This window comes from Chionomys nivalis, chromosome 16 (genome assembly GCF_950005125.1).
Source record: "Chionomys nivalis chromosome 16, mChiNiv1.1, whole genome shotgun sequence".
Lineage (NCBI taxonomy): Eukaryota > Metazoa > Chordata > Mammalia > Rodentia > Cricetidae > Chionomys > Chionomys nivalis.
The window spans coordinates 64876248-64889048 of NC_080101.1; the positions used below are offsets into that span (position 1 = coordinate 64876248).

Consider the following 12801-nt stretch of genomic DNA (forward strand, 5'->3'; position numbering starts at 1 on the left):
TTCTTTTTGGAAATTCTAAATGAAGGTAAACAATAGCACATGTGACTTTGGAGAAATTATTACTCTTTTAAAAGAATAAAGTGGAGAAAATAGTTTATTATTTACTCAACAGGGATGGTGGCCCACCATTTGGAGCACACCTGCAATTCCTTCCCTTGTCAGTATTTACCAGTCTAGTTGGCTGTGGGACCTGGGAAAGTGGAATCTATAAATGAGGTAGACTAAAATCTCATGCAATAGCCAACTTTATTCAAAGCTACAGACAGTTTATTCTCTAAAGGTTAAGTGAACCACATGAGTAAAATGTCCAATCACAAGGGCAAACAGGGAAGCCTCACTTAGCAAAAACATGTCTTTCCATAGAGCCATATTGACGTTATAATGGTATGCTCTGTCCTATTAAGAGACAAGCCACACCTACTTGTGTGTGGGATCCCTGTCTGCCAAGGCAAGCTGATCTTCAGCTTCCATCCTGAGTTCCTTCCTTTATCCATCTCATTCATGAAGAGGCAGCTCCTGTCTGTCTGTCTCTCCCCTCTTCTCCCTTTCTCCCCTTCCCTTTCATAACCCACTAAAGAAATATCCAACCTCACTCTGCATGGCACATCTTTCTGTCTGTCTCTCGCCTACTGAGTGGCTCCCTGCCTGGGACCAGCCACCTTCAAAGACCTGCACTATGGTCTTATGGTGTGCCCATCTGTCTGTCTTTCCTCGTGAGACTCTCTCACCCACCACATGGCTCCTGCTTGGGACTCATGGCCTGCTGCATCACTTGGGGAATTGTGCTGTCCCTACCTGGGACTGGCTGCTCTCGGGACCCACTGTCCACTGCTGCTGCTTGGGGACCTGCAGCATTTCTACCACTGTAGCCACTTGGGGATCCACAGCATTTTATTTTTACCATTACAACAGTAGCAAGCAATAATGAGTAATCTGAGGTAAACGCACTTCTACATGCTACACAACTGAGAGGAATACAAACGTACATTCCAATACAAATTTCATGTTTTTGAAAAAACTGAGATCACAAGATTCGTCTTGTTTTCTTAGAGTTTTCTCACAAGAACGTAGACTTGTACCACATATTAGCTGTTTTGTTAAGACATCAATAACCTAAATTTTTTTATGACATGGGTTTCTTTGTGTAGCTGTGGCTGTCCTGGAACGCCCTCTGTAGACCAGGCTGGCCTTGAACTCAGAGATCCATCTGCCTCTGCCTCCCAAATGCTAGGATTAAAGACGTGCTTGCACTACCATCACCTGGCTAAACAGATACTTTAAACTCACTTTTCTTGACGTGACCCCATTCAAAAGAATAGTCTTCTCCACAATTAGGCATTCGCTTATCATAAACTCACTTGGCTATTTTACTGAAATACTGACCTGTACAGTCTGAATGTGTAACCTGTAAAACAATCCACATAGTTTAGCCTGACCTTAACTGTAGGACATCTCTCTAACAATGTGTGTTTTTTGTATCACTTTCTTTCTCCAGAGCCAGCTTGCCTGAGTCTTCTCCCAAAGTCAATTCCACATTGATTACCTAAACTCTCTAATCTCTTTTCTATATGCAAGGGACACACTCTTTGGCCAGCTCAGATTTTGTTATGCAACAGCAAGAAAGAAAGGCACAATAGAGCACTTGACTACTTTCCTTCAGGCGCCATTCCAGCTGCAGTCAGTGTAGGCCTGAGTAATGAATATATGACTGCCATCACTCAGGGGACTCATGGCGAATCGATTTAAAGGCAAATCAAATATCTTATCCATTTATTCATCAGACATTTGTGCATCTCCTCAGACAGGTACCAAGGTAGGCAGTGGGAATAGCAGGATCGCAGTCTCTGCTTTCATGTGTGCAGTGCAGTACAAGGAGAAGCAATAAAAGTACTGTGTTTGTCAGGGGAAAGCAAGAGCAAACTCACACAATGGCCTCAATGGTGATCTCTTCTTTTTTATTGTTCAGAGTGCTTTGAAATAGCCTTCTTTGGGTACTACATTTTTAATGTGCGTGTGTGTGTGTGTGTGTGTGCCATATACATGTGGCTGCTAGGGGAGGCCAGAAAAGGACATTGGATCCTCTGGAAATGTCTGCCCACCACCTGACATTGGGGCTGAGACCCTGAACTTGGGTCCTCTGGAAGAGCAGCAAGCAGTCTTAACTGCTGAGTCTTCCTTCCCACCCTCACCCTTATAGAGGACAAAAATATCTATACCAAAATGCTTTTTAATATGAGGTATATAGGTTTTGAAACTTAAGCCTGTGTTTTTGTTTGTGTGTGTGCATGCATATGTGTGTGTGGTGTGTGAACACACAGCACTGGTACACTTTCTGAAGAGTAATTTAAATATATGTTGTTATTATCTATGTATCTCCAGTTTAACAGTTCTGTTGTATTCTGGTTGTTAGGAAAAAATCCTAAGACGAGCTGCTTAAGAAATCCAATCAGGCCAAATCAAACCAAATTAACATACCCATGTTTTATTAAATGCAACACTCTCAGGTGGTCGAGAGCATGGCAGGGGAGACAGAAAACTGGGGAGCACATGCGAAATCCAGGACCATGTGTTCCTCCTCTGGGTGCTCACTTAAATACCCTGTGAGAATGGTCCTGACTCTCCCCCAGGGAGGGGTCAGGGCCTGGCATGCTGGGATTTGGAGTCCAGTCAAACGCAACTCCTGGGCCAGGGGGTTGGGATGGATGCCAGGAGCTAGGGTGTCACTCACAACTTAACATTACATTGGTGGAGTTTAGTGTATTCAGCATACAAAGTTTCTTTTCTGTCCCTATGTCTGCAGCATACAACAGAATTAGGCAGAAGTAGTTTAGGACTCTCTTCTGTTCCCCTTCCTTCCTCTCCCTTTCACTCCTCTCTCCTTTCCATCCTCCTTTTTCTTTTTCTTTAATTTGTTATACAGGCTAGCTTTAAACTCACTGGATAATTCAGGGTTATTACATGTGTGTGCTCCTTCACCTAGTTTAGGACTGCTTTGTATTAAAGTGTGTTTCTATATATTTATGATATAATTTTATTATCTTAATCTTAGAGATACTTACTGGAGGAAAACACTGAAATATACTTCATCAAAGTGACAAAGACATCTTGAGTTTTAAAAAATAATTTAAATTCTTTTTATATTTTATGTTTATCTGCAAATACTCTAAGCACTGAAGGCACACCAGTCTTTACAGTCATAGCAACAACCATACCATGGTAGCAGTGGGTAGCACGTTTACAGTGCTGTTGTGTCCTGTGCATTGGAAAGTCTCTTGCTTACCATGTTTCTTCTATTTGCACAGTAGTCTTAGGGAGATTGTGTCTCTCTACAGTGGTTAGATGTGTAAGTGGCAGCTTAGAAGGTAGTTTTTACCCAAGATCATGCAGATAGAGAAAGTCCAGACCCTTGTTATCCAGACATCCTGCATGGCCTGCATCAAATCATACAAGCTATTTGGCTCTCCCAAGCTCACAATGAACCCTTTTTGCCTTTCATATTCTTACTCAGGGAATCTGGCTTGCTCTCAGTTAAATAGAGTGGATTTTCACTCTTGAGAATTCCAATCCTTTTCCTTTGCTGTCTGTGGGTGTACTGTGACTCGTCAAGTATTCTGTAAAGATCTACATGGTGGACTCTGTTTCCAGTGGTGTTTTTTTTTCTCACTCTTCATATATGTAAAGTTGTATCTATGCCCACAAGCAGAACCTATTTGTAAGGACAAGAACATGTTTAGTGGTTCAGGGAGAAGTTTTGATGGGATGGATAAATGTGATTTTTCTTGCTAACCATTTAAAATGTGTTGGTGTTTAGTCCTGCGTGGAGGTCCTCTCACTGGAAGCTACAGGTTGCGGCAGTTCCACGTACACTGGGGCTCAGCAGATGACCATGGCTCTGAACACATGGTAGATGGAGTGAGATATGCTGCAGAGGTAAGCTGCACACACAGCCTACTCCATAGCAGAAGCCTTCCATAGTCCCAATAGATCCTCAGCTACTTAGACACCTCAGTGTCTGAGACAACATCATTCATCTAACAGGAAGGCTCCACATGTGGCCGTTCATACCCTTAAACCAACTCTGAGAGTGCGGTGTTGGAAACGGGTGAAGCTTAACATGGTGTCACATGCCTATAATCCTCGCACTGGAGAGGTCTAGGCAGGAGGATCAGGACTTCCAGGCCAGCAGCCTAGGATATATGACAAGATTCTATGTGATAAAGCAAGACCAAACAGGAATAACAATAAAAATAATAAGTATATTTGTTGGTGAGAGAAGGTGTAAATCAGAGACTAACTGGAAAAGAACAAGTTGTTTATCCAGTGAGGCATTATGATTCATTTATTTAAAACCCAAGGCATGTGACATTAAACTTCCTCTGTTGGATTTCAAAAGCCAGAGAGAAGAGAAACATTTGTATTATGTTCAACTCTGTGCATGTTTGATCCAAACACAAATAATCAGACAATAAGCAAAGCTCACATTCCATACATGACAACATTTGGTAATTTAAACATGAAATTCAGACTGCATTTGCAACAATCTAATGCACTCTGCTACTATTCAGAACATAGATAAACAGCACTGAAGGGACTCTGGGAACATGGGCAAACTTGGCTTTGGCAGGTCTTGCCCTTCTCCCTGCTTCCTTTGCTTTGCTAAAACCATTAGATTACATTCCTAACGCTAGCCACTTTCTCCTCCTGAGGCTGACTACCAAAATTCAGCTATCAAAGTATTAAAGTCTAGCAATCAAAGGCCCCCTTTAACTCACCTAATTAGCATGCCGAATTAAAATGGAATGCTTCATCCTAACACAGGGTTTCCCCTTTTACCCTTATAAACTCGTTATCCTATGGGCCGCATCTGTCTCCTCTCTATCCAGAGAGTCTTTGTCCCTCCAGGACAGGTATCCTTTCTCCTTCTCTCTTGTTCCCACCCCCTCCACTCTCATCCTGTATCTCCTGTCTTTGTCTCCTAGTCCCTTCCCTTTGCCCCTCTGGGGAAAATAAATCTCCTTTGTGCTTATCACTTGGTCTGGGTATCCTGAGATGATAGCATTTCTGTCAAGTCCAAAATTAATGCTCCCTTGTCTTGTTCCCTTTTCTCTTTTTGTTATAACTACATTTACTAGGAATACTCTGGCTCTTCTAATCCTCTACTTAAAATATAGAGTGCCATATACCTCATTTTAATGCCATTAAATAGTACTGAACTTTACCAAGAGATGAAAGCCAAGTCTGTCCTGACTCAACGAAGATTATTTGAGTGGAGCACGTTTGGCCTGTGACTTATCTAGGCAAGACTGAGCAGTTAGTTATCAGATGCTACAGATTCTCTTCAGCTTTTCGTTTTCAGAGATGTAGTTAGACCCCCAGGATAATGCTGTTCAGAAAATGGAACTTTTTTTCCAGTTTCCTTATTTGTTTCTTATGTACCTGGCCTTTTAGGCTGCCATCTAACACGCCCATTTTGCCAGAGTTTTATGTTGCAATACTTACTCTGTCCTCAGGGGAGAGGAGTGAAGTGATAGGTGTTTGGTTTTCAGGCAACACTGATAGCATGTGATCTGAAGAGTGACTGTGGGGTTAGGAAAGGCTTTTTTGAAATAGCATGTAAGGTGCCACAAAAGGACAAGGAGAAAGCACTGTGAGCAAAATCTTGACTCAGTGTTTTTTTTTTTTTTTTTTTTTTTTTTTTTTTTTATATTTGCATCTCAGATAGGCTTTCCATAATACTTTTATTAATTATCTAAAGCAAAGAATTGGCATAAATTTATATTAATTATTTAAAACAGAGATTCACTATAAATTTAATAATGATGGTTGTAGGGTATAGTGTAAGTTGTACAGATTTTGCATTATGTTAGTATTTTAGCAATATATTAACTGTGGAAAAAAGTAGCCATGTAAGAGTATCACCCTTTCCATTTGAAAATTTCCTTTTGTACTATAATTTTTTTAAAAAATATTGTTGAAGATAGCCATGCAGAAAAAAAAGAAGGCAGACACAGAGAATAATGACTGTCAAGCACCTGTTATTGTCATCATTTGCTTCATGAAAATTCTGGATATTTTCTTTTTTTTTTTTTTTTTATTTATTTTTTTATTCTTTTTTAATTAAAATTTCCACCTGCTCCCCGTTTCCCATTTCCCTCCCCTCCTCCCAAATATTGCCCCCTCCCCCCACTCCCCTCCCCCTATCCCCACTCCTCTTCTCCTCCCCCCACACCATTCCCCCTCCCTCTCGATACTGAAGAGCAGTCCAAATTCTCTGCCCTGCGGGAAGACGAAGGTCTTCTATCTACGTCCAGGAAGGTGAGCTTCTAAACAGGCTAAGCTCCCACAAAGCCAGTTCATGTATTAGGATTGAAACCTAGTGCCATTGTCCTTGGCTTCTCATCAGTCTTCATTGACCGCCATGCTCAGAGAGTCCGGAATCAACCCATGCTTATTCAGTCCCAGACCAGCTGGCCTTGGTGGGCTCCTAATAAATCAGTTCCACTGTCACAGTGGGTGGGTGCATCCCTCGTGGTCCTGATTTTTTGCTCTTGTTCTCCCTCCTTCTGCTCCTCATTTGGACCTTAAGAGCTCAGACCGTTGCTCCAAATTGAGAATCTGTCTGTACCTCGATCCATCGCCAGATGAAGGTTCTAAGGTGATATGCAAGATATTCATCAGTATAGGATAGGGTCATTTCAGGTTCCCTCTCCTTAGTTGCCCAAGGTACCAGCTGGGGACATATTCCTGGACACCTGCGAACCCCTCTAGAGTCAAGTCTCTTGCCAGCCCTAAGATGGCTCCCTTAGATAGGATATATACTTCGCTGCTCCCGTATCCATCCTTCCTATATCCCAACCATCCCAATCCCCCGAGCTCCTCCCATCCTCCCCTTCTCATATTTCTCATCCCATTTCCCCTTTGCCCCATGCCACCTCACCCGCAAGTTCCCAGTTTTTGCCCTGCAATCTTGTCTACTTCCCCCTCTCCATGCGGATGACTATATGATTTTCTTTGGGTTCACTTTCTTATTTAACTTCTATAGGATCACACATTATATGCTTAATGTCTTTTATTTATGGCTAGAAACCGATTATGAGTGAGTACATCCCATGTTCCTCTTTTTGGGTCTGGGATACCTCACTCAGGATAGTGTTTTCTATTTCCATCCATTTGCACGCAAAATTCGAGAAGTCATTGTTTTTTACTGCTGAGTAGTACTCTAATATGTATATATTCCACACTTTCTTCATCCATTCCTCCATTGAAGGGCATCTAGGTTGTTTCCAGGTTTTGGCTATTACAAACAATGCTGCTATGAACATAGTTGAACAGATACTTTTGTCATTTGATGTGGCATCTCTTGGGTATATTCCCAATAGTGGTATTACTGGATCTTGGGGTAGGTTGATCCCAAATTTCCTGAGAAATCGCCACACTGATTTCCAAAGTGGTTGCACAAGTTTGCATTCCCACCAGCAATGAATGAGTGTGCCTCTTTCTCCACAACCTCTCCAGCAAAGGCTATCATTGGTGTTCTTGATTTTAGCCATTCTGACAGGTGTAAGATGGTATCTCAAAGTTGTTTTAATTTGCATTTCCCTTATCGCTAAGGAGGTTGAGCATGACCTTAGGTGTCTTTTGGCCATTTGAATTTCTTCTGTTGAGAATTCTCTGTTCAGATCAGTGCCCCATTTTTTTATTGGGTTCATTAGCATTTTAAAGTTTAGTTTCTTGAGTTCTTTATATATTTTGGTGATCAGACCTTTGTCTGTTGCAGGGTTGGTGAAGATCTTCTCCCAGTCAGTGGGTTGCCTTTTTGTCTTAGTGACAGTGTCCTTTGCTTTACAGAAGCTACTCAGTTTCAGGAGGTCCCATTTATTCAATGTTGCCCTTAATGTCTGTGCTGCTGGGGATAAACGTAGGAAGTGATCTCCTGTACCCATATGTTGTAGAGTACTTCCAACTTTTTCTTCTATCAGGTTCAGTGTGTTCAGACTAATATTGAGGTCTTTAATCCATTTGGACTTGAGTTTTGTGCATGGTGATAGATATGGATCTATTTTCATTCTTCTACACGTTGACAACCAGTTCTGCCAGCACCATTTGTTGAAGATGCTCTCTTTTTTCCATTGAATACTTTTAGCTCCTTTATCAAAAATTAGGTGTTCATAAGTTTGTGGGTTGAAATCAGGGTCTTCTACTCGGTTCCATTGATCAACTTCTCTGTTTTTATACCAATACCAAGCTGTTTTCAATACTGAGGCTCTGTAATAGAGTTTGAGGTCAGGGATGGTAATGCCTCCAGACGATCCTTTATTATATAAGATTGTTTTGGCTATCCTGGGTTTTTTGTTTCTCCATATAAAGTTGATTATTGTCCTCTCAAGATCTGTGAAGAATTTTGATGGGATTTTAATGGGGATTGCATTGAATCTATAAATTGCCCTTGGTAGAATTGCCATTTTTACTATGTTGATCCTCCCTATCCAAGAGCAAGGGAGATCCTTCCATTTTCTGGTATCCTCCTCAATTTCTTTCTTCATTGACTTAAAGTTCTTGTCAAATAGATCCTTTACTTCCTTGGTTAGGGTTACCCCAAGATATTTTATGTTATTTGTGGCTATCGTGAAGGGTGATGCTTCTCTGATTTCCATCTCTGCTTCCTTATCCTTTGTGTATAGGAGGGCAACTGATTTTTTGGAATTGATCTTGTATCCTGCAACGCTACTAAAGGTGTTTATCAGCTGAAGGAGTTCTTTGCTGGAGTTTTTGGGGTCGCTTATGTACACTATCATATCGTCTGCAAATAATGAAAGTTTAACTTCTTCCTTTCCAATTTGAATCCCTTTGATCCCCTTATGTTGTCTTATTGCTATTGCTAGAATTTCAAGCACTATATTAAAGAGGTATGGAGAGAGTGGACAACCTTGTCGTGTTCCTGATTTTAGTGGAATAGCTTTGAGTTTCTCTCCATTTAATTTGATGTTAGCTGACGGCTTGCTATAAATTGCTTTTATTATATTTAGGATCGACCCTTGTATTCCTAATCTCTCTAAGACCTTTATCATAAAGGGATGTTGAATTTTGTCAAATGCTTTTTCCGCATCTAATGAAATGATCATATGGTTTTTTTCTTTCAGATTATTTATATGATGGATTACATTGATAGATTTTCGTATGTTGAACCAGCCCTGCATCTCTGGGATGAAGCCTACTTGATCATAATGGATAATTTTTCTAATGTGTTCTTGGATTCGGTTTGCCAGTATTTTATTGAGTATTTTTGCGTCGATGTTCATGAGTGAGATTGGCCTGTAGTTCTCTTTCTTGGTTGTGTCTTTGTGTGGTTTTGGTATCAGAGTAACTTCAGCTTCATAAAAGGAATTTGGCAATGACTTCTCTGTTTCAATATTGTGAAATACATTAAGGAGTATAGGTATTAGGTCTTCTTGGAAGTTCTGGTAGAATTCTGCATTAAAGCCGTCTGGACCTGGGCTTTTTTTGGTGGGAAGGTTTTTTATAACAACTTCTAATTCTTCGCGACTAACAGGTCTATTTAGATTGTTCACCTGGTCCTGGTTTAACTTTGGTATATGGTACTTATCTAAAAAAGTGTCCATTTCTTTTACATTTTCCAATTTTGTGGCATACAGGTTTTTGTAGTAAGATCTAATGATTCTCTGAATTTCGTCTGAGTCTGTGGTTATGTCTCCCTTTTCGTTTCTGATTTTGTTAATTTGCGTATTCTCTCTCCGCCGTTTGATTTGTTTGGATAGGGGTTTATCAATCTTATTGATTTTCTCCAAGAACCAGCTTTTTGTTTCATTGATTCTTTGGATTGTTTTCTGTGTTTCTATTTTGTTGATTTCAGCCCTCAATTTGATTATTTCCAGTCTTCTACTTCTCCTAGGTGAGTCTGCTTCTTTTCTTTCTAAAGCTTTAAGGTGGGCTATTAGGTCTCCAATGTGTGCTTTCTCCGTTTTCTTTATGTGGGCACTTAATGCTATGAACTTTCCTCTTAGCACTGCTTTCATAGTGTCCCATAGGTTTGAGTATGTTGAGTCTTCGTTTTCATTGAATTCAAGAAAGACTTTAATTTCTTTCTTTATTTCTTCCTTGATCCAGGTGTGGTTCAGTAGTTGACTGTCCAATTTCCATGAGTTCATAGGCTTTCTGGGGATAGCATTGTTGTTGAATTCTAACTTTAATCCATGGTGATCTGATAAGACACAGGTGGTTACCGATATTTTTTTGTAACTGTGTAAGTTTGCTTTGTTACCGAGTATGTGGTCTATTTTCGAGAAGGTTCCATGAGCTGCAGAGAAGAAGGTATATTCTTTCTTATTTGAGTGGAATGTTCTATAGATGTCTGTTAAGTCCATTTGATTCATTACCTCCCTTAATCCTCTTATTTCTCTATTAGGTTTCTGTCTGATTGACCTGTCCATTGGTGAGAGAGGAGTGTTGAAATCTCCTACTATTAGTGTGTGTGGTTTGATGACTGCCTTGAGTTTTAGTAACGTTTCTTTTACATAAGTGGGTGCTTTTATATTAGGGGCATAGATATTCAGGATTGAGACTTCATCCTGGTGAATTGTTCCTGTTATGAGTAAAAAATGTCCATCTCCATCTCTTTTGATTGATTTTAGTTTGAAGTCAACTTTCTTAGAAATTAGTATGGCCACACCTGCTTGTTTCTTAGGTCCATTTGCTTGATAAACCTTTTCCCAGCCCTTTACTTTGAGTAGATGTCTGTCTTTGTGGTTGAGGTGTGTTTCTTGTAAGCAACAGAATGTTGGATCCTGTTTTCGTATCCAATCTCTTAGCCTGTGCCTCTTTATAGGTGAGTTGAGTCCATTGATATTAAGTGATATTAATGACCAGTGGTTGTTAACTCCGGTCATTTTTCCTTTCTTTCTTTCTTTCCTTCTTTTGGTAGTAGAGTTTGTGTGTTTCCCTTCTTCAAGTTGTGCTGGTGAAGGGTCATTAGATGTCTGAGTTATTGTGGGCATTGTTGGACTCCTTGGTTTGTGATTTTCCTTCAATTACTTTCTGAAGGGCTGGATTTGTGGCTACGTATTGTTTAAATTTGTTTTTATCCTGGAAAATTTTGTTTTCTCCATTTATAGTGAATGAAAGCTTGGCTGGGTATAGTAGTCTGGGCTTGCATCCATGGTCTCGTAGTTTCTGCAGTATATCTATCCAGGACCTTCTGGCTTTCATGGTTTCCATAGAGAAATCAGGTGTAAGTCTGATAGGTTTACCTTTATAGGTAACTTGACCTTTTTCCTTTGCAGCTCTTAATATTCTTTCTTTATTCTGTATGTTTTGTGTTTTGATTATTATATGACGAGGAGATGTTTTTTTTTGATCCAGTCGATTTGGTGTTCTGTATGCTTCTTGGACCTTCAAAGGAATATCTTTCTTAAGGTTGGGAAAGTTTTCTTCTATAATTTTATTAAATATATTTTCTGGACCATTGAGCTGTAGATCTTCTCCTTCTTCTATCCCTATTATTCTTAGGTTTGGTCTTTTTATTGTGTCCCAGATTTCCTGAATGTTTTGTGATGAGAATTTGTTGGTTATGCTGTTTTCTTTGATGAGAGTGTTTATTTTCTCTATGGTATCTTCAGTGTCTGAGATTCTTTCTTCTATCTCTTGTAATCTGTTGGTGGTACTTGTCTCTGTAGTTCCTGTTCGTTTATTCAAATTTTCCATCTCCATCCTTCCCTCGGTTTGTGTTTTCTTTATTACTTCCACTTCATTCTTCAAGTCTTGAACCGTTTCCCTTACCTGTTTGATTACTTTTTCTTGTTTCTCTTGGTTTTCTTGGGTATCTTTGAGAGATTTATTCATTTCCTCTACCTTTTTGTTTGTAATCTCTAATTGGTTGTGGCAGTTTTTCACCTCCTGTTTAAGGTCCTCTATTATTTTCATAAAATTCACTTTTGAGTCGAATTCTTCTAATTCTTCTGGATTAGGGTGTACACTTCTCATTTCGGGATTCCTGGATCCTGGTGATGTCACGTTGCCTTTCAAGTTGTTGGGGGAATTCTTGCATTGGCGCCTGCCCATCTTTTCCTTCAAATGGAGCCAGGAGAGGCCTGATGTCTTGGACCAGTCTTTGCTGTGACTAACTCTCTAGGTGTATCTCCTCAGTGTAGGGGCAGGAACCGTTCCCTTCCAGATGAACTCCTCAACACCAAAACATGGATGCGTGGTATTCCAATGACCCGCGTAAAGAAGGCCGAATGCAAGGGGTCGGGCGGGGTCGAGTAGAACACAGGCGACACTGCAGTACAAGCTGGAGGTGCCTGCACTCCCTTTCGGGGGTTGCTGAGGCCTGCCCGCTAGGCAGGCACTCACTGCTCTGGTTGGGTAGCCTTAGTGTAGGGGCGTTTGTGCTCTCTACCGGGACCGTCCGCCCCAGGATAGTACACACTCACCCGTCCCGATGAAACTTCTCGGCACCTACACAGGAACTCCTGGATGCCCCAATGAGCCAGGGACAAAGGGAAGTAGGGCGCAGGCAGAGCAGGTCCAGGAGATCACAGCAGAGACTGCAGCCCCAGCAGCAGGGGCCCGCTTTCCCTGGCGGGGACCTTGAGGCCTGCCCTCTAGTCAGGCACTCACTGCTCTGGGCTGGTAGCCTTAGTGAAAGGGCAGGAAACTGTTCCACAGCTAAGGACCTTGCAGACAAGGCAGGCTTGGGGGTGGGGGTGGGGGGCGGGTGTGTAGGAAAGAAAGCCTTGCAGCAGGAGCTGGGGGGGGGGCGTTTGTGCTCTCTACCGGGACAGTGCG

The 12801-nt window shown here is 41.1% G+C and overlaps 1 protein-coding gene across 3 annotated transcripts in view; it reads left to right on the forward strand.

The window, feature by feature from the left end:
* The window catches only part of Ca13 (carbonic anhydrase 13), a 34281-nt gene that overhangs the window by 6352 nt on the left and 15128 nt on the right, over positions 1-12801 (forward strand). The window contains exon 3 of one of the 3 annotated variants that reach the window (XM_057791167.1): positions 3812-3930. The exons of the other annotated variants lie outside the window; for them this stretch is intronic. Coding sequence (XP_057647150.1) covers positions 3812-3930 — 119 coding nt within the window. The remainder of the gene's footprint in view (positions 1-3811; positions 3931-12801) is intronic. 3 annotated transcript variants of the gene reach the window in all.